This window comes from Pezoporus flaviventris, unplaced genomic scaffold (assembly GCF_033815535.1).
Source record: "Pezoporus flaviventris isolate CSIRO_AGI_PZ_B2104156 unplaced genomic scaffold, CSIRO_AGI_Pfla_v1 ptg000025l, whole genome shotgun sequence".
Lineage (NCBI taxonomy): Eukaryota > Metazoa > Chordata > Aves > Psittaciformes > Psittacidae > Pezoporus > Pezoporus flaviventris.
Genome location: NW_026892573.1, coordinates 4087896 through 4113020, shown reverse-complemented (window position 1 = coordinate 4113020; position 25125 = coordinate 4087896). Strand labels below are relative to the sequence as shown.

At 43.9% G+C, this 25125-nt stretch overlaps 2 protein-coding genes across 7 annotated transcripts in view; one reads left to right on the top strand and one right to left on the bottom strand.

Moving 5' to 3' along the window:
- The window catches only part of NAA16 (N-alpha-acetyltransferase 16, NatA auxiliary subunit), a 63112-nt gene extending 57343 nt beyond the window's left edge, over window positions 1-5769 (bottom strand). For all 3 annotated transcript variants that reach the window (XR_009744096.1, XM_061457276.1, XM_061457277.1), the window contains exon 1: window positions 5122-5769. Coding sequence is in view for 2 of the 3 variants with exons in the window: in XM_061457276.1 (XP_061313260.1) it covers window positions 5122-5175 (54 nt within the window). In the remaining variant the exon portion in view is untranslated. The remainder of the gene's footprint in view (window positions 1-5121) is intronic.
- On the top strand, window positions 4656-24200 carry MTRF1 (mitochondrial translation release factor 1). Of its 4 annotated transcripts, none has more exons than XM_061457281.1 (10): window positions 4656-5176; window positions 11749-12207; window positions 14283-14374; window positions 15198-15279; window positions 15511-15618; window positions 15710-15882; window positions 17030-17147; window positions 18374-18510; window positions 22363-22461; window positions 23996-24200. In XM_061457281.1, the coding sequence occupies exons 2-10, from the start codon at window positions 11772-11774 to the stop codon at window positions 24116-24118; spliced, it is 1368 nt and encodes a 455-aa protein (XP_061313265.1). In that variant the 5' UTR covers window positions 4656-5176; window positions 11749-11771; the 3' UTR covers window positions 24119-24200. The 4 variants fall into 4 exon arrangements, with proteins under 4 accessions (XP_061313265.1, XP_061313264.1, XP_061313266.1 ...); XM_061457280.1 differs by lacking the exon at window positions 4656-5176 and adding an exon at window positions 10068-10219; XM_061457279.1 differs by lacking the exon at window positions 4656-5176 and having other exon boundaries at window positions 11709-12207.
- The last annotated feature ends 925 nt before the right edge of the window (window positions 24201-25125 follow it).

Genomic DNA, 25125 nt, shown 5'->3' with positions numbered 1-25125 from the left:
CCTGCCACTCTGCAGCCACCACTTCTACCAAAATAAAAGCTAGGCAGGATAGCTTGAAAACAGGCAAGTCTCTATTTAACTTCTCCAGATCATTCATAATTTCAGAATCTTAAGTTTTTTCTCCTTCAAGAAGGTCATTTCATACTTGCATCCTTCTTCTGAGGAGGCTTATGGGTTGGGGCAGGGCCAGGGAAACAACAAGGCACATGGTGTTGCACATGTAGACTTGCAGCGTACTTCAGTGGCATAACAGCCTTTTTCTTTTCCGAGGATTCACCAGCTTTCAGTTTCTGTACAATGAAAATGTTTTAACAGATCCTCCAACCTGAGCAATCCAGCTCACAGGCCACATCAGGTCTACATCAAGTTAGGATTTACAAGTGTAACATTTATCTACAAACAATTTTACTTGCTATGACGCAACTTACTCCAGAAAAATGAAGTACTTCCACACAGCCTACACTTCTTGTGCAAGTACCTTAGTACAACTGAACTCTTCTCACTATTCATCACTTCTTCTGTTCAATATAACCACAGGCAATTAGGAAAAAGTTCCAGCACAAAATACAATGGGACTTCATTCTGACAAGCTATCATTTATTTGCACAGGAACTTTCCTTAAGAAAAGGCCAGAGTGAATAACCAACCAGCACCACTCCATGGAAGCTTGCTTTATGAGTCTTCCACAGTGACATTTACAAGCTCCTTTTGAAAAATTAAGAGAAGAATATTTATTTGGAATAATTTCTTCTCTAAATCAGACTCACTTAAATCTCTGACAACTGTGAAGCACGATTTTTCCTCATGGAAGTCTTATGGGCTCTTACCATTACTCTAGTATCTATCCTCCACAATTCAGCCATGTTAGTAGTCTGCAGCTGGCCAGGCATCCTCAGCATCTCCTTTGAAAGTCAGTAGCAAGGAAGCACCCTACACTCTTCCTACACTGCTCCTCCTTAACAGCACAAGTTAACAACCACACCACAAAACAGCCTTACTAGTTACATCCAAAGATTTTTACTGACAGCTGCATAGTCCTATTGTTAAAAAAATGGATCTTTAACAGAGACTCCCAATATCCACCACTCCAGATCACAATGGCTACCTCAGCTATTATCATTCACCTCCTTTGGGAAGCATTAAATAGCAAAGCATCATACCTTCCCAATTACTGAGTTTAATAGTTTGGATAACTCCCACACATCATTACCAGGAGACTATTTGCATGCTTATACTCTATTATCATTTCATCAAATAAAATTTAAAAACTCTTGGAATTTTATGAATAAGACTGAATTAAATTAACTTCTACAAACACTTCCATACTTACCTTTTATCAAAGAAAAATTTCTAAAGATTATTACAGAAGTCGGGGAACAAAAAGGACACTACAGGGAAGTGGAACACCTCCTCAGAGATAGGGCACTTAAGATAATTTCTAAGATTTCCTCAGCCACAAAAAATGGGAGATACACGCCTGAATGAACTGAGCAGCAGCAAGTCACCACTACAAAGGGATGTACTTGCAGACTTTGTGTTTAATTACTTGAAGTCAAGTAAGAGTAAATGCCTAAACTGGTCTCAGTAAGAGTAATGCTTTGCACCTGAAGAGGTACTAGGACTTAGCTCATTCAAAACAGGATGAAATATTCACAGGCTAGACCTTCCTCAAGGGAAGCACATTTGCAATTAAAGCAGCAAACCTTATTTTATGCAGCATGGAATTCACTAGGAAATCAAAGAATTAATTATTTACAGGCATGATACTATACACAGTTGTATCGGGCACAAAACAACAGTATCTTATACTGTGTGACACTGGGCAGACACCAACAATTACTACAAGACACTAACCATTTCTCAAAACAAAAACAATTTGGCAAGTATGCCATGAAAATATGACAACAACCCTGCAGCTTTCCTCTAAAGCATTCGTAAGGACTACTACCATGCTCTGTACAGACAGGGCTGATTTAGTTTTAAGCTTTGGCTTCACAGAATCACTTTTAAGCTGAGACACAGTTTATAATCTGGGTTCTCAGGTGGAGGGGAAAAAAGCAAAACCCAAAGCTACTTAAACCGAAACATACTTTGAAGGCAATCTTACAACTGTTTTAAAGACACAAAATAAAAAAATCTGCCTAAGCTTACCAGAAATTAACACCAAATGGACATTACCAAACTTCAATGTTAACCCGAAGCATTTTTAAGCTACCACACATACATGTTTATTTTAGATTACATCTGCCCCATCCACTTAAAAAAATCACATGAGCTGAAGACTGATTTTAAGTGGCAAGAAACACCCCACCATTCCTGTATTAATTCTTCTTTATGGATGCCTTTCTCTCTTCTCACAAAGGGGGAGCCAGGAAGCTTTCAAACACTTCCTCCAGGCCTTCTGTGAGACCGAGAAGTGAAAGAGAAGAGCTTGAAGTTTGAAGTTGCTCAGCCCCTCCCTCTCAAGCAACACCACCCCTGCAAGCGCCATCACACCTCCCAGGGGAAGAGCACCAGTCTGAGGAGCCACCCCCCTGCATACGAGTGGAAGTAAGGCTTAGAAACAAAACAGACCTGGGAGTCAGGACAGTGAGAAAAACAACTGCTAGCACTACCTTTCAGTAGTACAGAGAAACTAGAACTATTATCTATGCTGCAATTGCTATTAGCTCTCTAATCACAACACAGCTAGTTTTATGTCAGCTTGTTCAAGGACTGCCAAGCATACAGGCACATAAATTGATGTGGCTTAAAGGCCGTTTACTCAGCTTCTTGAGCAGACTTCAGAGCTCACACTGAACTCCAGGAGGCCACACTAGTTTAGGTGGCTCCAGTAAGATTGGTTTGCTCTTACTCGGTTCTTGTTCTTGCATGTTACATACACACACCAAGTCACTGACTCCTAAGTAATTCCCATGATCTCCAAATGAGGCTCCCATTTCATAACTGCTAATTCTCCAGAGTGTTTGTAAAAATATTTCATCTTAATGTATGACTACAGTTTCCTTGCATCTGTTCCAAGTCATTAAATCACTACAAGCTTGTAAGGTGTTATACAGCCTCCCACATCCCCCCCCCCCTTTTTAAAATGCCCATAGTATCCCTAATAATTTCAAGTATTCTGGCAGTACCAGAGCAGGCAAAAAGCTGCCTCAGCACTATAAGCTATAGTACTACACTAAAACCCTCTGAAACATGTCAAGCAACAGAAGGGTTCAACTTCTACTATGCAGACATTAACATGCCAGAAAAAAGTGCACCATGAAAGTCAAAGCTAACTAGAGAAAGTATTTCAAGAGGTACCAGTGTATGATGTGACAAGCTAACAAGTAGAAGTTTGTGATTACTTGCTTTCTAAAGCCTTTGGAAGGTTTAACTGGTTCAGTGGCTGGTCACAGTTCCTAAAGCGGTAAATTTCCACACAGGCTTCACTGAAGTTTTATGCAATTCTTTTTCCTTGCCTAAGCACTTATGCTTTGCCCACTGCTTAGTTAAAAAGGCCGGGGGGGGGGGGGGAGTTGTCTAAAATATGATCTCCAGAAAAACTCTTCTACATTCCAGTTGAAAAAAACTTCAGAAGTGACTGTTAGTGCAAACTTGTTTGCTACTAGTAAGAATAATCACTTAACGGTTCTAATATTAGTCATTTATTTTTAGCAGAGAGAAAGAGGAGTGCTAGAATGACTTACTAAGATGCATACCGTAAGCATGCAGTAAGCAACAAATCACCATTAAGAAATACTAAGCCTTAAAACCTGCCCACTACCCAAACCAAAAGCAAGTAAAAGAAAACAGTTATGAAGCACCTGCTGAAATACACTAGCTACATACAGAGTACACAGACTTACACAAGCTGTTTGTTCTGAGCTCAGATTCCTGAGGCCAAAACACTCACCTCTTAACCACAGTTACTGAAACCAGCCTAACAAATCCCAATATAACTGAAAAAACTCATGCCTGCCAACAAATTACCACTGTGCTGCAGAGACCTCCTCTGCCCACAGATGAGAAAACTGGCACAAAACTTTGTTGAGGCTAGAACCCCATTACTGTCACACAGAAAAGTTAATGAAAAGGATAATCTGGTGTTTTGGCTGTGGGTTGTGGTGGAGGTTTTTTTTTCTTGGGGTGTGCATGTGTGCTTTTTATTTCCATAGAATTAGCATTATAAAATATTACAGTGATTGAGCAGAAACTTAAAGTGAGCTCTTTCTTTAAAGTTACCTCACAAACACTAAACGTCCTTTGCACCGTTAGATCTCAAAGAGCTGAAGCAGGCCAATGTAATAACTGAACGAGCACAGAGAAACTGAGACAAGTCTTCCAAAGGGCGTACAGAGTCATACTTTAAACCACCAGGCGCCTTCAACTACACTTAAGACAGCTCAGTGAACTAGTTTTGATCTAGTCCCTATGCTAAAACTGACGTCCTTGCTGACAATGAAGTACCTATGGACATAGGCTTTGGAACACCAAAGCCCCGCGACCCTCGCACCGTGCTCCAAGGAATTCTACCCTCCCAAGCGTGGTGACACGGGGGAAGCAGCACACGCACCCCGAACCCAGACCCGCAGCGGGGATGGAATGACAGTTTTCCCCGAGACACCGCTTCCACCCGCCCGCCAGACCGCGGGTACGGCGCGGGTACGGCCCGCCTCCGCCCGGTTGCGGCGGGAGGGACAAGGAGGACGGAACGGCGACGACGCGCTGCCGAACCCCGCGGCCGGCGCTCAGCTTGGAGGCACCGTCCCGGGCAGGGTGCCCGGAGAAGCGCGGACCCGGGCGGCTGGCCGGCTCCCGCCCTGCTTCCCGCCCTCGCCCGGCCGGGGGCGACACCGGCCCTTGCCGGGCCCCCACACGAGGGAGGGGGGGGTCTCTCGGCCTGCTCGGCTGCGCCCAAACAAAGGAGGGTAACGTGGACGAACCGGGACGAGACGGCAGCAGCCCCGGCTCCCTCGGGCAAGAGAGGCCGCCACATCTTCCCTCGCTCAGCCAGAGCCAACTCCGGCAGCGGCGAAGTAACCCGCGCCGTGGGTCGGAGGGCACCGAGCGAAACCAGTGTGTGAGAGTAGCGAAGAGCGGCGGCGGAAGGAAGAGAGAGGTACGGGACCGGTGGCTCACCAGGATCCGCTTGAAGAGGTTGCTCTCCTTGGGCGGCAGCGGCACGGACGGCATGGTGCGGGCGGCCCCAGGGCAGGCACGGCTGCAGGGACAGAGGGAGGAAGGGAAGGAAAGCTGGCGGGGGCGGCCCAGGAGAAGCGGCTGTCGGTGTGGAAGGGAGGAGCGGGAAAGCGAGGGGAGGCAAAGCCCAAACTCCGCGGGGCGGCAGCGGCGCGGCTCCTGCCCGAGCGGCGACTCTTCAACTCATTGGCCTGCACCGCCCTCCCCGCCGGCTCCCCTCAGCCGCGGCGCGCGAGCGCGGCCCCTCTGCGCAGCTGCCGGGGAGGCCTCGCCGCCGCCTGACGCTGCAAAATGGCAGCCGGGGTCCCCTCCGCGCAGGCGCACAGCGTCCGGCTGCCCCCGCCGCTTCCCCCTCAGACACGGCCCCCCCCCTCCTTCCGTCCTGCATGCCCTGTCCGAGGGGACGCGCCGTTGTTCGGTGCTAGTGGCTCTCCTCTCTCGGTGGCACTGAGGGGAGTTTCCTGCCTTGAGTGAGGCCGGCGGCCGGCCCTGAGGGGGGCTCCCTCGGCAACGCCCCGAGGGGAGGAGGGGAAACGGGACACCCACCCGCGGGGATTGTTAACAAATGCTAACTCCCGCTCGCCCAGGTCATGGCTGCGTCCAACGCGGGGTCCGCGGCAGCCGGGTGAGGAGGGGTTTGCAGCTTGTAGCCTTTCCCAGTCGCGGCTGGAGGGCAGAAAGCAGGTTTGCGCGCTCGCTGTTCTGCCTCTCTGCCTTTAGTAACCTAGTTTTGGTGGCTGCCATCCCAACAGCGCGTTCAGAGTGGGGCTGTGGGGAGCCAGGCTGCCCGGGAGGGATTGCTGGAGGAGAGCTAAGTGCCTGGAAACTGCAGCGCTTGGAGAGGCTGTGTGCTTGCTGCGCCCTGGCTGGTATTTAAGGAAACAACAGCAAACTTCGCCGACTAGGAGTGAGCGGGGATGTCATCTATTGCATTAATGCATTTTTCAGCAGTCGGTTATGTAAAACTTTATTGTGCATGCTTGGAACAGTGAGAGTTTAATCATGGCGTTGCTCCTTCGCCAAAGGAGGTTTAAGGTCTGTTGAGAATAGATTTTTATTATTTCCAGAAATGGTTCTTAAATGAAACTTTGCAAAAAAATTAACAGGTAAAAAAACCAACCCCAAACACGTCAGACAAACAGCAACATTAAAACCACATGGCCTGGAGCATTTCCTTAGAAAGAAAACTGGTTAAACTGTCAAGGTTACAGCCAATTAAAGAGACCATCTCACAGGGCAAAAATTAGTCAGCTTCAGTTAGAATCCCTTTATGTAATTACCCTTGAAATATATTAATTATATTTTGGTATGTATTAAAAGGACATTAATTTTGTAATACATGGTTACTCACCTACTGTCCCTGATGATGACTAGGATAGGCACGAGGTGTTCCTACCCACAGTAAAGGAAGTGTGTGGAAAGCAGTATATAATAAAAGCCAATTTAAGCAGTTTATGAGCTTAAAATATTTGATTTGGTTATGCATAAATTAGGTGAGTGTGGCCATGACTGAGGATTACAAGCAGCAGGTCTTTGACTTCTTGCAAGTGTTGCTGAAGCTGATGGATATGATAGCTGCTTTCCTTTCAGTCTGAAGGAGAGAAAAAGGGAGAAGAAAATTTCTTGGAAGAAAGTGACCTGGACAGTGGCCTAACTTGGGGACTACTAATTAGAAAAAAGTAGTAGGCTTTGGGAGCCTCTTGAGATGAAAACAGCAAAGGCAAGGAGAATGTTAAAGAAGTACAGCCTATCTTTTCCTAGTTCTTCTTAGCTGAGCATCAGTTTATGGCAAATGTTGTGGGTGGTGGTTGTTTTCAGTGTTGTTTTGTTAATCTGGTTAGAACTATGGTATGTAATAAGTTTCTTCATATCTTTATTGTGTTTATTCCTCATGTTTTTGTTCTGACATGCTTCTAATGATGTCAGTCACCTGGATCACTGATAGCAGTATGTGTGTTTTCCACATGCATTTTCAAGTTCACTGTTCCTTCTGCTAAACGACATAGTACTGCTGTATTCAGTATCTGATTTTCTACAAAGCAGGAATACTTTTGACAAGGATGGACAACTTGTCTTTGCCCTGCTGCATCATTTTCAGAGCCTGTTTGTACCACAGCATGTATTCAGCACTTTTTGTAACTAGCCTTGACTTTATGAACTCTAGGTTTCCGTCTTAGCAAAAGACATGTCTCCAGTTGAGTTGAGTGATAAACAGATGCATCTCCAAGATGGTCAGGCAAATATTGTGCTAGGTGGACCTTTAGTCTGAAGCAGTGAGGTTGTTCTTGACATCTAAAGGTTTCTGCTTCCTGGAAAGAATGCTGCCTGAAAATCAGCAAATTGCAAATAAGAGGCACGGGTTTGATTTGTATTTAGATATGTGTCTGTATTCAAATCCTGGATTAAAAGCAACAAGAAAAGGAAAGCAAGGAGGCAATAAAAGAAATGTTTGTAGACTAGCTGGGAGAGAATAAACAAAGAAACAAGCTTTTGAGGGAGGCAGAGCTCTAGTTGAAAGTGAGGTTTGGGAGCACAGTCAAGAGAACTTCTTGTCATTTAATCACACTGTGCTGGACAAAACAAAGCGCTTTCTACAGGCTTTGTTAATAAACAGGACTGTATTCAAGACGCGTGTGATTCTGTCACCAATTGTTCCTTCAAACAGAAAGAATTCAGAAGTCTGTTGACAAACTATTTGGGTTGAAAGGGCAGGAGCAATGTTAAAGTGATAGATACTTCGTAACACGCTTGTGATTTTGCCATGTCTTTCACATTATTCCATGACCTGTCAGTGTGGGTTGGTATCTATAGAAGTTTCAGCAGGATGCTTGCAGACCACTAACTCCAGTTAGGGCCCCCTGGGTAAAAAAGGGCCTCTTTAAGGGCATGGACCTGCCTTCCAGCCAAGCACATTGTAAGGCCTGGAGCCTGTTTTGTCTGATGAGCCATTTCTTTGCCTCCAGTTTCTAAAGCAGTTGGCAGGTTAGGATTGCCCTTCTGCACCCACCATGGGCTGCCGTGGTTGCTGAGGAAGGCAGTGGCACCCTGCCCCAAGCAGCCTGCACCCCATAACACTGGGTCTCACAGGGTCCACAGGCAGCTGCTTCAGCCACGCAGTTTTTAAGGTATCAAAGCAAATCATAAAGGGGATGGGAGCACAGACAGCGGTGGGATTTCCCATCTTTTATACTCATTTCCCATATCACGTTCTAAAAGCATAAGTAAACTTAGGGAAAGAGTATATCTTACATGTTTTGAATACGAGATGCATGGACTATGTCCTGTGGTTGACAGTGTATCTGGCAACCCTAACTGGCAGTATAGCACCCAGCCCTTTCTCTTGGCCATATGGTCACTGCATGGCCTGCTGCCTGCTGGGGAGAGCAGGCTCAGAGTTTGTTACAGTCTCTATTCACACTTAAATAATTTGCCCGCAATCAATCTGAATCATGATCGCATTTAATCAGAGGATTTAATGTAAGAACCATTACCAGCTGGAGTAGAAGCTGGGTTAATTTTTCCTTTGCCTACCCTACTCTTTAAAATCAATTTTTGAGTGTGTGGTTTGCTTACAGTTTTCATGGTTTTAGTTGTCCTCCCTTAGATTACCTTCCCAAGTATCAGATTCCACATTTAGAGGCCAATGCAAGGATAATTTCACTATTTCATTTCACTGAGGTGTAAACCATAGTGGATGAAGGGTGAGGCGTGGTGGGGATGGCGTCTGGACGAGGGCATCTCCCATGGTACAGCACTGCACGCTCAGGCCAGGGGGAGAAACACTGAGGTTTCAGGATGCTGTTTGCTGTGGCCTTTCTCTAGTTTGGATCAGCTCTGGGGTGGATCCCATTCTCTGGAAGAGTCTTTTAATCTGTCTGCCTTGCATTCTGTCTGCCTTACATTCTGTCTTTGTGGATAGAGCCAAGACAGAGTTTGTCCTCAGATCTACGTTAGTGGTCAGTTATCATTCACGTGCTGGTGAGATTGGATTTAAGTCATCCCCATCCATCGGTTTCATTTTCAGTCTTTTGGAATACTTACCTCACCAAATCCCAGTGGTGTTTTATGTGCCACATACCAAATTTTTACCTTCTTTTGTTAATCCTGTTGAATGACAGTAGCTGGGAAGAAAGCTTTTTAGGTGATTATAGATATAAAAATACCCCAGTGTTCTGGAAATCTTTTTAAATGGGGCTTTGAGCAACCTGGTCTAGTGGAAGGTGTCCCTGCCCATGGTAGGGGGTTTGGAACTAGGTGAGCTTTAAGATCCCTTCCAATCCAACCCATTCTGTGATTCTGTGATAATTAGGGAGATAGTTGTATAATCTGTTTAATATTTTCAAAGTGTGTGTATGCATAGTATCTTTTAAAAAATACCTTGTTAGGAAGCCACAGCCTGTTAGCATAATGATAAATCTGAACAGTTCATTAATATTTAGTAAGTGGTGTTTGTCTTTACTAGTGTAGTTATAATCCATTTTAAGCATAATTGAACGGTGAGCTTTGACATAAAGTGGAACTTAACATAGTTTTATGCAGACTTCTCTGAAATTACTCTTTTAGTAACCAGGTATGAAACATTTATTTCCAGCCCATGTTTTGGGAAAATACACGGAAAAATATATGTAATATAATAGCTTGGAGGCTGGAAAATAAGAAGTATTCCCATTTGTTGTCACTCCTGCCATTTCTCCTAAAGCACTCCTGAAGCCAGACTGTGTTACTGTACAGCTGAGAGGATATCGACAACGAAGAGCTGTTTCCAAGGGCGCGTTCCCCATTTTTACTTTTCATCTCGGGTCTTGCTTTTGACAGAGCAAAGATAAGCTACCTTCACCGGCAGCGGTGCTCAAAGGCCTGCGCTGGGGGCAGCCCCGGCGGAGGAGGCAGTGAAGGCAAGGCCGGGCGGGCGGAGGCACGGCGGGAGTCGTGTTCTGCAGCAGGCATGCTGGGACTGGGAGCTTTTCCGCTCCACTTCCCGTCTGCCATGGCCTCCTGTTCTGAGGCGGGTTCCGTCCGCTGCCGAAGCGTGCGAGAGGTGAGTTCCGGAGTTCCCCGGAGGCTGCTGAGGACCGGAGCCGAACCGAGACCCCGCGCCCCTCACGGTCTGCTTCAGCCTTCCCCGTCCGCCCGCACCCCTGCGATGGGGGAGCGCTGGCAGGGGCACTTCCTGCTCGGCTTTCGGGTGCTTTGCTCGGGGCAGCAGTGCCGGGAGGGTGCGGTGTGTGAAAGGTTGGCTTGGCGGCGCGGCACTGAGTCGTCCGTGTTACAGTCTGCATCGAAACGCAGCCTCCTTCTGTGTACCTGTGTACTGCGTGTCTGAATTCGGTTTTATGGGGTTAACAGCATCTGCAGTTGACAGAAGTTCTTTTAAAAATCTCTTAAAGTGTTCACAATATTGATAATGCTTTCCTGTATGGAGAGATATAATTTTTTATAACAATTTATTTACTTTTTTTTTAATTGTTCTTTGGAGCACAAGTCTTATGAGGAATGGCTGAGGGAACTGGGGTTGTTTAGTCTGGACAGGTTTCAAGGAGATGCTGTTTAATGCCTTCATTTTCTCTGAATCCACTTTCTTGTAAAAATCAGTAGACAGATGGGATTGCGGCACTGGCAGAGATATCAAGGAGTGCTTCTTTATTTGTTAGACCTTTTCTGTGTGGGTAGTCCTAGAACATGAATTATTTCCTATTGGTAGACCCTTGCATTCCAATATAAATTTTTAGAGCAGAGCCAGAATTCATAGCATAACTTGCAACACTGATGGTAGAAAATGAAGAGGAAAAGATCTTTCCTAAAGCAGCAGTGATGGTCAGGGGAGCCTGATATCCTGCAAAGCTGTAGGCCAGTTGTCTCAGAAAATACAGGTTGTATTTCAGGGTACCAACTTCTTATTAACTTTTTGGATAGAAAATATTTATATCATGTATGTGTAAATACATCACAGGAAGTAGTAAATGGGATATAAAACACTGTTCCCATGTCTTACATAGTACATATATGGGGAATTTCTTGCAGGTATCTTGGGGTCCTATTGACTAATCTGTTTCAGGGGCTGTTTGCTGTTACTGATGTTCTGCTGGCAAAATGATATCGTGTTATGGTAGTGGATATAATTTTGCGCATAATTCTGGACTTCCCATACATTCTTTATGTAGAATTCTGTACCTTTGGAAGATTCATTTTCGCTCAGCAACATTTTCATTTCACCACTAAGGCATTAAATGGTTGAATTTTTCTCAGGGAGACATGGCAAAATGAAGCTGTTGTCTGTAAAGCCATATCTACAGTAGCTTTTCCACAGCATGAATAAACTAAGTTTGAGGAGATAAGGGAAAAGATCATTTTCAACCACCAGCCATCACAGTGTTGCTGGTAAGAGCTTCTGGTTTAAACAAGGACTAAATCAGGAATAGTTTTATCCGTAACAGTTGCATTTTTGTTGTTCCAGTCAAGAACAGGATTTGGGCTTGATAGAGTTCTATGTTTGTTTGTTTTTTAACAGCACGATCTCTTTTTCTAGGTAATAACACTGGTCCATGTATTGTATACTTTTAATTTCAGCTGGTGGAAAAATAAGAAGCAAAATGAAACCTTTCCAAAGGGTCTGTCATTTCAAGAGCCTGCTTGCCAGTTGCTGCTGTCACAGTCAGCTTCCCAGCTGTCTTCTCCCTCCCACTGCAAAGAAGATAGGTTGTGCAGCGGAACTGCACAATGGTGGATTTTGGAAACCAGAATTTTTATTGGACACGGCTACATTCACTCTGTCTTTTAACAGCAGGCACAGGAAAAACCATCAGGATTCTCGAGCATTGTGGAAGCAGGAAGCAGTGCAGAAATATCTGGAGACACTAAGCAAGGAATACCAGCAGGTTAATCATCTGTTAAATGCTGACTCAGTAAATGACTTTGAGCAAGGAACCCTGAGGAGAAGATGTGCCGATCTGTCCCCAATTGCAGCTGCATTTCAGGAAATCAAAGAATCTGAAAAAGAAGTTCAGGAGTTAGAAGCTATGTGCAAAGGTAAGGAGAACACATCTGCTTACTTCTATCAAAACAGTCACGTTTCTTGCAATGAACTTCATTGCCCAGCCTTTGAGGAATGCTTTGAAATAACTTAAGCCAGCCCTGGAGCATGCTCTGGTCCTTCCTGCTTCCTGGGAGCTTGTGTGTTGCTAGGGCTTTCTGCTTCCAGACACATCTTTCCAGTTTTCATGTCACCTCACTTCAGTTTCAGGTTTTAATACAGACAATTTGGGAGAGTAGAGATCATCTGTAATCTAGCAGAAATAGTTTGGAAATGTTTGTTTTAAGGTTGTTTTTCATGGAACTGAGAGCAACATGAACTGAAGAAAAAAGATTTGGCAAGCTTAATACATTTGACATATGCAGACTTTACCCATGTTAATTAAAATGGAATTCCATTTAGCAGTTTATTGATACTTATAGAGCAAATTACATGAACTTTCATTAGGCCTAGGATTGTCAGCTTCCAATTGAAATGGCAAAAGCTAACATTTCTCTGAGAATATTCAAGGAGTCCTTCAAGGAATAAAAATTGGTGGTTGTTTAAGAAGCTTCTGTTTTTCAGTAATCTGCTACAGTAGAAGTTGGGTAAAAAAGAATACCTTTCAGGAATAAGACTGTACACAGGGAATAAGATAACTAATGGTGCAGCATTTCAAGAAAAAAAACAACCAACCCATTGTTAGAAGGGTAGGTGCACACAAACATCTGTTTTACACCAATAGGTATTAAGAGAGGGAAACATTGGCCTGGAGAGGATGTGGCTTATACTGAAGTAAAGTAAAGGGAAAAGCAAAGGACAGGAGAAAATGAATAGCCAGTGGTGTAAATAGAGGAGGATGAGAGTTCATGGTGCTTTTCAGGGAGACAACCAAGGGGTGTGGGCAAACTTAAAAAGGCTATTTTTGGAGCAAGTAAATATAATGAAGAATTTTTCTAATTCCATAAATTATGATGTGGATAAATAGATTGAGTTCTGGTTGAAAGGAGGGAAAAGAAAAGAATGAAAAGAGGATTACAGCCAAGAAGTTAATTAAATGGAGCCAAATTGTTCTATGTGTACTCTTTATCATGTGGCCAAGTTAAAACACAGATGTTTGTGTCATCTGACTGCTCTTTGTTTTCTGTTTAACTCCCTAAACTGACCCTTTTCTCTGTAGTACCTGAATTCCTCACAGTTGCTATTTGCAATACTCAGTGAAGCAGAAAAACATTATTTGCTGGTTTGGCACTGGTGATGTGAGTCAGAGGGGTAGGTGAAGTGAATTCTTAGAGGTCAAGTTTGCAGGGAGGTAGGAATGGGCACCGATGTGATGTGAGCACCAGTGACCACCAATACTCACATAAGTGGTACTCATTCCAGTATTTCCCTGCATTTCTTGAACTGGGGAGCTCAAAACTGGACATGGTACTCCAGATTGTGGAGAAGGAAATCTCCTTAGGCAAAGCAAAGATCCCAAGTGAGGTCTTCCACCTCCTGATGACTTGCATCTCTCATGTCTCAGTGGCCTCTTGAATAGCAGAAGACAGAAGGTTAGGAACCTCATTAGTATCGTCATAGCGTTATTTGTGGTGCTCACCTTAACAAGTTGCCTACAAATTGTTGAAGATAGGGTGTTTCTGGGCAAGTCTGGAAATTAAAAATTTTATTGCATGAAAAATTGCAATAAAGGAAACCAAGACACAGCTTGTCTGCAGGCCTGGTTTTAACATATTTTGTCAAATCCATTTGTGTATTTATCCCTGGGCTGTCAATCTTTATGACATAACCATTAGTATTACTGAGAGTAACTGTCAGGTGGGGCTGGCATCTATTTGATGTAGACTTTGAGCCCTAAGGTAGAGATTGAGAGGTAGGTTATCCATTACTCCTTCCAGCAGACCCGGAAAATATGATCATTTAGTTACTAACGTGAATCCTGGCTTGGGCTGCTCTTACTTGGTATTTCATGCTGGCAGAATGCAGCTGCAAGCTTCTGTGTGCTGCAGTGCATGTCTGTGCACCGCTGTATTACAATTTGCTCTAAGGTAAGTGAGATTGACTAACATCTATTCCTGTTGTTGGAATTTAGAGCTAGATAGCAGAGATGAGAAACAACTTCTAGAGCTTGCCTTAGAAGAGAAGGAGACCCTGGATAAAAAAATCAACGTGTTGTGCAGAAAGGTGAGCCTGAGGTAAAATTACACAGCTTTGTAAATAAAGATGTCAGAAAAGCGTTCCTCTGTGATCTTATCCATAGACTGTGACACTTGCGTTTAGTAAATGAGAAGTCCACCTTGTGTATTTTCCCTGAAAAGAAGTGACAACAGTAATTATTTGCTAGCTTCTTACTGACAATTGTGTCTCAGAAGCTTATTATTTTAGTCACTTTTGCTTGCGTGCTTGTCTGTCTGCAGATGCTGAAGGGGATTTAAAAAATGGTGAGCCTGTGCTACTGAGACTTGACATGACACCCTAGTAACACTTTGTTGGCAGTGGAGCGTGTATTCTTGAAACATTTCTGGTTGGAACTTGCCGACTTTCATTTTCTCTTTAGCTGACAGCACCCAATGAGGAAATTAATTATAAGCAGAGGAGCTGAAATGATTCAGTGGAGAGCTCTGTGATTGGGCTCATTTCTATGTTCACATTTGAAATAACATGAAATGGGACTTTCTGAAAAATAAGATGAATGTAACGATTGGCTGGGTTATAGCTAATAATTTTGTGTTCATAGGTAGTTGGCGCTGGAGCAGGTAACCTGGCACTGGACTTCGGCTTGCTTTCCTGTGGATGCACCAGCATATCCCATTTCCACAGTGATTGCACTGAGCTGCAGTGTCCAATGGACAGTTTTTAGTCCTACTTACCAGTTTGCCAGAATAAATCAGTGATGGTGTGCTCTCAGGCTGTGACAATTGTCAAGACTGGCTGTAAATTTAATTAGGGGGGAGATAAAAAGTCGTGAAAGAGATAATGACTTTTTCCTTTCTTTCTTTCTTTTCAGCTTTTCCAGCTTCTAGTACCAAAGGAAAAATACGATAAAAGTGATGTCATACTAGAAGTGACAGCTGGCAGAACAACTGGAGGTCAGCAAAGTCTCCACAATAAGGATTACTTCAAACCTCCATCCAACTTCATTAAACCTCTTATGGGTTATTCTTAATGCCTTTTTGTACGTTAATGGTATAAAATGGTACTTTCTAAAGAAGAGCATTAATCTGTCTAATGAGTGTGGTTAGAGTTGCAGCTAAATCTAAAAACTGGTGGCTGCCATTTTGTGAACTGCTATTTATGTTGTCCCGCTTTTATATTTTTAGGAGACATCTGCCAACAGTTCACTAAAGAAATGTTTGAGATGTACCGGAACTATGCAGACTATAAATGCTGGACCTTTGACATTGTGAACTATACACCAGCTGAGATAGGTACAGTAGTTCTTCAGACATGCCACCACGACAAGGCAATTAAAAACAGTGTTTCTGTGCTATATTTGTCACACATTATTTGTGTCTGTAGGTGGGTTGCATCATGCTTCTGCTCATATTTCGGGAGATGATGTCTACAGGCATCTGAAGTATGAAGGAGGGACTCATCGAGTCCAGCGAATCCCTGAGACGGGCCTGTCATCACGAATGCAGCGTATTCACACTGGGACAATGTCAGTTATTGTTCTCCCTCAGCCAGAGGAGGTAAACCAGCTGTTAATCAGGATGGTAGGGCAGTGTATCCCTTCTCACCTCTTTGCCCGTTGGTTTAGGTGTTACTTGAAACCATGTTATCATTACTGTTTGGGGATTTTATTGATACCCAAGTGCTTTGTTCAAGCCCCAGCAAGTGAACCACAAGATCTGTGACTCTGGAAGGTGATAGTCTTTAGGCCTATACCTTACGTATTTAAATGGGTCATCAGAAGCAACTTAGCAGAGATTTGCTGTTGCCTGAAATGGCGTGTAAATCAGTGGTGGTTTCAGTGACTGTTCCAGCCCCAACACTCGCAGTAAGCCAATTTTAAATTATGTCATGTTTTAAGACAGGGAATATATCCAGAAAATATTCAGTGTTGCATAGTAATGTGATTCTGCAGGTCCATTTTTTTTGTTTCATGTGGCCTCTGTTAAATCAAGGACAGTCTGCTTTGAGTATGAATGAGTGTGTTGGCTAGTCCTTCTGAGAACTTACTGGTACTGACAGCTCTCACTTAAGCCAGCAATTCACACATAAAATAAACAAAACCAGATCCTGCAGGCTTTCCCTGCACTCTTTCCTGCTTCCTTGTAATGCTTTCCTTGCAATGTTGATCAGATCTGAATGTTCCTTTCCCATCCACTGAGTTCAAACTATGGTCCAGGTCATCATGGGCTTTTATTTCCAATGCTGCAATCCTTACTTGGATCTGGATACACCCATTTTTTCCTCAGTTAGATGTTTCTAAGCACTGTTGCAAGAATCATTCAGGCTTGACATATGGCCAAGATCTTGTACTGCTGTTTAGAAGTAGCTTTTGATTATTTCCTTATTTCTTAGCCTCACTGCCAAGGCTAGTGGTTTTACAGAAAGCTGCTGGTTTTGGTTTGTTTCACAACCCCACATTCCACCCCCCACCCCCCCCCCCCCCCTTGTTTTGTGAAGGACATAGAGTGAGAGTTTGAAGAAAATGAGTGAAATATTTAAAGCATTACTTGCTTTGCAGACATATTTGACGTTGCACTTTCTTGAAGTATAATTATAGCTGTTAGGAGCAATTCTTTGAGATACGGTATTTTTTTTACACCAAGTATTGTTGCCATTCAGATACGTTTAGAATGAGCAGAAAGTAGCAATTTTCTTTGATTCTAGGTTGATGTTAACGTGGATCCCAAAGATTTGCGTATAGACACATTCAGAGCCAAAGGAGCAGGAGGGCAACATGTTAACAAAACTGATAGTGCTGTGAGAATTGTGCATCTTCCCACAGGTAAGGCTGGCTGCATTTCCTACTTGTAATCACCCTAAATCACCCTTATCCTGAAGGGAAAGCTTGGAATCCCAGAAGTTGTATCTTAGAGTGGGTTTGCAGGGTTGGGGCTTATACCAAGAAAAGGAAGTGTAGCCCCTTCTGATTCTGCCCTCTGCTAGCAAGGCAACCTGTGAGAAGAAGGGTTGTGTACCAGTGGCATGATGGTCAGACATTTCCTATTATGCCAGTTTTGTCCTCAGAGGGAGTGTTTAATGAATACACTGTCTTCGAAGGATGAAAGGACCTAGAGGGTGACAGGAATGGGATGGAAGATGCAAATAATTCGTGCTCTGTGCTCTGTACCTTAAGGAATAACAGCCATTTGCAACCAAGGGTTGCTTTGCCTAGCTGGAACCTGTGTAGTAGTAGGCTTGAAGATTTTCATTCAGTACTATATAGTTATATAGTACTATAGATTGTGCTTCAGTACTGTAGATAATGCTATCATATGTTGAAGAGGAAGGAAGATGTCTGCTGATAGAAAGATAATGTATAGACTGGACCACTCTGTCTTTCTTGGGAGTTTGTTGTTATTGAAATTCAGTGGATTTCTATCTGTTCAGATGCAGAATCTCTTTAGACACAGGAAATGCCGGTAGTGACCAGAAAACAGCTGTTTTCTATATGCCTTTTTATTTCAGAAATCAAATAAGAAGCAAAAATAAGTACTAGATTTCTTTTAAAGACCTTTATTTTACTTTATTTCATTATTCATGAGTTCAAGACCACCAGTATTGTTTAGACACCCTTCTCTTCTAGAACAATGAATTTTCCAGTCTCCAAGAGCTTATTTAGACTGACTTTAAAAACTTGTGTTGCACTGTTATAAGAATGCTTCTGTAGACTGTGCAAATGACATCTTTAACATGAGAATGCTGATTGGAGAGAGCTCATTTTATGGAGGCAATGTCAGACTTGTTTCCTTCATGAAATGTTAAGGTATCCCTGCCTTTTCTGTAGTACTGACCAAAGCCCCTGGTACAGCTGTGAAGAGTGTGAAACTATACTAATGGTTCTGGCCGCTGTCTTAAAATGACCTTTTAACCTGCAGCTGAATGACCCTACAAACCAGCACTCCAGAAGGTTTCATTTGCCTAACGTGTTGTTAGAATTAATTTAGCTTGTTTTTTTCTTTGTTATACTGGGCTTTTGATGTGAGCTCTCTTGCATCCCTCTATTAAAAGGACTAGTAGTTGAGTGCCAGCAGGAGCGATCCCAGCTGTTGAACAAGGACATAGCTCTGCGGACACTGAGAGCTAAGATGTACCAGCAGACCATTGAAAAACAGCTCAATCAACAACAGAGTGCCAGAAAACTGCAGGTGAGAACATGTGGTTGCTGATATTTGGAGAGGGTGCTGTGTTGTAGGTTTGTGACACTGAGTGACAGTGATGGAGCAAGTGAGTGTGAGTGCCTGAACAGGTGTGCTCACAAAGGAGAATCTTGTGGTTTGAAATGCTCTGGATTTTACTTATCCCAGTTCAATGCTATTGCAGACTTCCCAAGCAATGCAAAAGAGGCATCAGCTATAGCTGGAAAGTAAAGGCTCAAAAGACTAGGTGAACTTATCTGAAAGGCAATGCTCTACATCATGTCCTGAATCCCCCTACTAAGGCCGGAGCTACAAGTAGAGTTACAAGTATACAAGTAGGGCATCAGTAAACAGTTACTTTCTGTGAAAACTGGGATCAGAAGTTCTCAAGATTGTGTTTTAACCTGTTTCTAAATCAGAGTATTTGATAAGACCATACAGAGCTTTTGAAAGAAACAAGTATATAAATACTCCTGCCACTACATAGTGAGATAGCAGTTTATTTGATACAGTTTAGGTAGCCTTTTAAGGAAGAAACAAGCTCAGAAGTGTTGCATCCCAACTAGAAGGAAGTGCAGCAGGAGGGCCAGGAGACCTCCTTGGATGGATAAGGAGCTGCTGAGGAAAATTCGAAGGAAAAAAGAGGCTTATAAAAGGTGAAAACAAGGACAGGTGACCTAGGAAGAGTACAGGGATGTTGTCTGAGAAGCTAGGGACCAGGTTAGGAAAGCTAAGGCCCAGTTAGAATTAAACTTGGCTAGGGATGTGAAAGATAACAGGAAGGGATTCTATAGGTATGTAGTGAATAAAAGACAGACTAGGGACAATGTAGGCCCCCTCCAGAAGCTATCAGGAGAACCGGCTACCCTGGATTTGGAGAAGGCTGAGGTTCTGAATGACTTCTTTGCCTCAGTCTTCACTGGCAAATGCTCTGACCACACCACCCAAGTCTTGGAGGGCAGATGCAGGAACTGTGAGAATGAAGACCCTGGGCCCGCTGTAGGAGAGGATCTGGTTCAAGACCATCTTAAGAACCCGAATGTACACAAGTCCATGGGACCTGATGAAATCCATCTGCGGGTCCTGAAGGAGCTGGCAAATGAAGTTGCTAAGCCACTGTCCATCATAATTTGAAAGATCATGGCAGTCAGGTGAAGTTCCCAATGACTGGAAAAAGGGAAATATAGCCCCCATTTTCAAGAAGGGGAAAATGGATGACCCGGGGAATTACAGACCAGTCAGTCTCACCTCTGTGCCTGGCAAAATCTTGGAGCAGATTCTCCTGGAAGGCATGCTAAGGCACATGAAAATCAAGAAGGTGCTTGGTGACAGCCAGCATGGCTTCACTAAGGGCAAATCCTGCCTGACCAATTTGGTGGCCTTCTATGATGGGGCTACAGAACTGATGGACAGGGGTAGAGCAGCTGATGTCATCTACCTGGACTTGGGCAAAGCGTTCGACACTGTCCCACATGACATCCTTGTCTCTAAATTGGAGAGACATCAATTTGATGGATGGACCACTCGGTGGATAAAGAACTGGCTGGATGGCCGCACGCAAAGAGTTGTGGTCAATGGCTCAATGTCCGGCTGGAGACCAGTAACGAGTGGTGTCCCTCAGGGATCGGTGTTGGGACCGGTCTTCTTCAACATCTTCGTTGCTGACATGGACAGTGGGATTGAGTGCGCCCTCAGCAAGTTTGCCGATGACACCAAGCTGTGTGGTTCGGTTGATACGCTGGAGGGAAGGAATGCCATCCAGAGGGACCTTGACACGCTTGTGAGGTGGGCTGATGCCAACCTCATGAAGTTTAACCATGCCAAGTGCAAGGTTCTACCCTGGGTGGGAGCAATCCCAGGCAAAGCTACAGGTTGGGCAGGGAAGAGATTCAGAGCAGCCCTGTGGAGAAGGACTTGGGGGTGTTGGTCAATGAGTAAATAAACATGAGCCGGCATCAGTGTGCGCTAGCAGCCCAGAAAGCCAACCGTATCCTGGGCTGCATCAAAAGGAGAGTGACCAGCAGGTCGAAGGAGGTGATCCTGCCCCTCTACTCTGTTCTTGTGAGGGCTCACCTGGAGTATTGTGTGCAGTTCTGGTGTCCTCAACATAAAAAGGACATGGAACTGTTGGAATACGTCCAGGGAAGGGCCACGACGATGATCAGGGGACTGGAGCACCTCCCATGCAAAGACAGGCTGAGAAAGTTGGGGCTGTTCAGCCTGGAGAAGAGAAGGCTGCGTGGAGACCTCACAGCAGCCTTCCAGTATCTGAAGGGGGCCGATAGGGATGCTGGGGAGGGACTCTTCATTAGGGACTGTAGTGACAGGACAAGGAGTAATGGGTTAAAACTTAAACAGGGGAAGTTTAGGTTGGATATAAGGAGGAAGTTCTTTACTGTCAGGGGGGTGAGGCACGGGAATGGGTTGCCCAAGGAAGTTGTGAATGCTCCATCCCTGATGGTGTTCAAGGCCAGGCTGGACAGAGCCTTGGGTGACATGGTTTAGTGTGAGGTGTCCCTGCCCATGGGCAGGGGTGTTGGAAGTAGGTGATCTTAAGGTCCTTTCCACCCGTAACTATTCTATGATTCTAAGAAACACCTTTTATAAGAGAGTTACCTCAAATTATGATGCAAAGTGAGCTTTTCTCTTGAAATATGCTATCATTCTTTTCCCATTCTTTGAATATTTTCCCCATTTGTGGTCTGAACTTCAACAGTGATCACCAGGAATAAAACTACTTCAGAATTACAGTATTATTCAGTACTTTGAAGTTTTTAGCTCTCCTATTTAATCACTAATTTCAGGTTGCATGTAAGTGTATTATTCCTGCAGGATATTAGGCCAGTCACTGGAAGTGGTGAGCCATTTCTCTTGTGTTAATAATTTTAGCTTGAGATCCTTTAGAATTGCATAAAGGACTTAGATGTACATTTATATGAATACTGCAGAAAATCAGGCAAAAGTGAATTGCTTTTCGTAATGTTTCAGAATTTATTCAGTAAATGCCTTATTTTAAAATATACGTGTTGAGTGCAGGTGAATTTTTCAGCAGCGCCCACTGGAGCAGACACCCGTTTCTCTATGCAGTTTTTAGCATTTAATTCGGTATTTTAACAGTGTTTAATCACACAGCAACGCTGTGTTTTGATTTCTAACTTCTAAACGGCTTGCATTCCCGCACTTCACCACTAGAGGACTACTCTTCGTAGTCTTAATTTACTCCTCGTTCGGTACTAACGACACCCAGACTTCAGTGGAGTGGCTTTGTCACACGTTGACTGGGCTGCTTATTAACGGGGCCCACTTTCGTTATTTCTTGTGGGAGCTACACCCCCCAAAAAAACCCCCAGCCTTACATTTTTGAACTAAGGACTTGTGTAGATCTATCTCTGGCCTTATGTGACTTCTGAGAGTTAGGTCGTTCTTCCAGCTACAGAGCTGGACCACAGATGTGCTGGGGCTGTAAGAACTTGGTCTGTGATACAGAGTCACAAATCATTGTTTTGCCCAGGGAAGCTGTGGCTTCCCCATCCCTGGCAGTGTTCAAGGACAAGTTGGAGGGGGCTTGGAGCAACCTGGTCTAGTGGAAGGTGTCCCTGCCCATGGCAGGGGGATTGGAACTGGATGAGCTTTAAGGTCCTTTCCATCCCAAACCATTCTGTGATTCTATGATAATACAGTTTAGCAATGTTAAAGTATTTAAAAATCTCATATGCTAAGCCAGTGACCACTAGGTTTGTAGTCAGAATAGTCTGATCCATCAAAGTTTATTCTAGGTATGCTGCTTGAGGGTGGAATTTGAGTCTATTTCTTTTTAAACACAATAAGATAGAATTGTTTTTTTTTGCTGCTTTGCTACAGTTGGGAACAAGAGCCCAGTCAGAGAGAATCCGTACTTACAACTTCACCCAGGACAGAGTCACTGACCACAGGATCTCATATGATGCACGTAATATCAAGGTAATGGTTGCTTATGGGAGTATTTAAAGTTACTTATCTGTACCACAGGAAGAAATTAACTTACTGAAAACAATACAGTCTGAATGAGGAAATCGAGATAGCCAGTTGTGCTCTGTCAGAACAGATTTAGAAAGCTGAAACTTTCTTTCCTGCCTGATTGTGCAGTGCTGTTAAAGATATTTGGCACAGGATATAGCTTGCTGGCCTACTTGTAGCACTCAGTCAACTCCCTGAGTCCCTCAGCCAAACTGGCAAGTGACATTTGGGATGCTTGAAGCTTAGTACATCCGCAAGAAAAACTTGACACCAAGGACTTCTTTTTTTGTTAAGCCAGTCTTTCCTCCTCCTAATGCTGGAGTGAAGAAAAACTTCTATACTTGCCTCACAGGCCAGTCAAATGAAAGAGAAACCAAATACTTTCATTTTAAGATTGCCTGAGGTCTTATTTCTCAGTAAATCTCTGCATACGGCTTGAATCTTGATTATTTATTGTTGTTTTACAGGGAAACAAATATGTAGTAATGCGTTTTTGTGTATTAAATTTATGAAAATGGTTTGAATTTTAGGACAAAGTTTAGGGTGACCCTTCAATGTTTGGCTTGGGTATCCAGTTCACTGTAAATGCTGTTACATAAGGATCCACGCCTTTCGAATTGTACCCAGAGGTGTCCTGGGTAATTTCAGGGAACACAGGGCGTGCTGAATATGGAATGGTTTGTGTTCAGTGGAGCGGGGAATAGGTACACAGATACCATGGTGGAGGAGAATGGGAAGAAGTTTTAGTATTTAGATGAGACATGAGGAAGAAATTTGCTGTGAGGGTGGTGAGGCACTGGCACAGGTTGCCCAGAGAGGCTGTGGCTGCCCCATCCCTGGCAGTGTTCAAGGCCAGGTTGGACGGGACTTGGAGCACCCTGGTCTAGTGGAAGGTGTCCCTGCCCATGGCAGGGGGAGTTGGAACTAGCTGCTGTCTAAGGTTCCTTCCAACCCAAACCGTTCTATCATTCTGTGGTTCTGTGAGTTCCACAATCACATAAAACCAGCTTTCATTAGTTGAACTTTTCAGTTACTTAGTGTTGGGAACTTGTTACTTTCTTGAGTGAAACTGGAACCATAAACTGCCTGACAAAAGTTAGCTGGGCTCTGCTTGCAAAACAAACTAGATCTTGGCATGAGCAATCTATATTTGACTTGGGTTCTTCAACCCTCTATTGCTCTTGCCTAGGGGATTTGCATGTAAACGCATGGGTTACATGAAAGCGTGGCAGGAATGCACCAGCAGCTCCTTTTGTTGCTGCTGGAATCAGTGTGCTGCTCACAGGCAGCCAGCTGAAGTTCCACTGCTGTGCACCATGGCATGTTGCATTCACACAGGGGGAGTGCAGAGGTGAGCAAACGAATGCGTCAAGATAAAGACTCCAGGCAAAGTGCATTCCAGGAGCTCCTTGTCTGAGTCTTGGGCAATTTGGAATTATACTGATGTACAGTCAGTAATGCTTTTGCCAGGTTTTGTTGTTTTTTTTTTTTTTCATAGGAAATTCTAAATGGGAAAGAAGCACTGGATAAGCTCATCAACAGACTGCTGGAGTTTGCAGAGATGGAGGCTGTCACTGAGTATCTAGAAAGTTTGCAGGCTGTGGAAGGAGGAGGCTGCTGAAGGCCTTGCATGGAGATAGAGCAGAAATGTTGTGTTCGGTAGGAAAATAGATGCATTTGTTAAATAAATCTATGCTTCTGTTTTTCAGGGTGTGGTGCTATTCTTTTATACTTGGGTGCAAATGGATTGAATTCATTTCAGCAGTCCTTGCAGAAAAGAACAAGCTTGGGGTACTGTGTGCGAATACTGTCTGTCTTGGCAGCATGGCTCTGTTAAGCTGGACCTCCTGACATATTACAGCTGGAAAGACACAGAATTGTGGTGATGGAGCAGAATACCACACAGTGCATGTTTTGGAGGTGGCAAATGTTCCTCTCCAGGTGAAAGAACCTCAGCTCCCTAGACAGTCTAGAATCTGGCCTTCCCTTCAAAATAAGCCTGTGTTATGATGCTTTAATTTTTAGAGTGAATATACAAAAGCAAAGGCAGCAGTTTTGAGGCCTGTCAGCTTGCTTCTAGCCACTCTTGGGTCAGCTTAGGATGGGACTGGACCACATGCTGCAGTGGTATGTAAAAGTAGGTGTTCTGGTTTCCAGCTGAGTTGATGAGATTCCAGGAGGAGTTCAGCAATGATAGCAGGCAGCTCCCTGCTTCTTGGCAGAGAAAAGAAGTTCACAGTGTGTTGTGTTTTAGCAAATGGGTAGCTCTGCAGTTCAATTTCTGCCTTGATGACTTTGGGAATGTGGCCCTATCCCTGAGGGTGATCCATCTGCTTACAGAACATTTGGACGCAGCGGTTCAAGAATACTGATGTGTTTAATGTCACATGAACTCAGAGTGCTCTGCTGAACTGGGCTGACTTGCTACAACACTGTGTTTTTTATCCTGCTCCTCCCAGGTTTTGCTATAAAGCTGCTCCTCTGTACAAGCTTTTGCATGTGAAGAATCAGTTGTTATTATTTAAATTAAGCCTTCTTGTTGATTTGTATTTGCACATCTGTTTTGTGATCACAAATGATACAGGACTGAGAAAATGACAGTTATTGTAAGGAAAACAATCACTTTGA

Coding starts and splice junctions, on each gene's coding strand:
- MTRF1 (XM_061457279.1), top strand. CDS start 11,724: ATGTATTGTATACTTTTAATTTCAGCTGGTGGAAAAATAAGAAGCAAA. Junction 14,375..15,197: donor TCAACGTGTTGTGCAGAAAG/GTGAGCCTGAGG, acceptor CTTTCTTTTCAG/CTTTTCCAGCTTCTAGTACC. Junction 18,511..22,362: donor AGAGTGCCAGAAAACTGCAG/GTGAGAACATGT, acceptor GCTTTGCTACAG/TTGGGAACAAGAGCCCAGTC.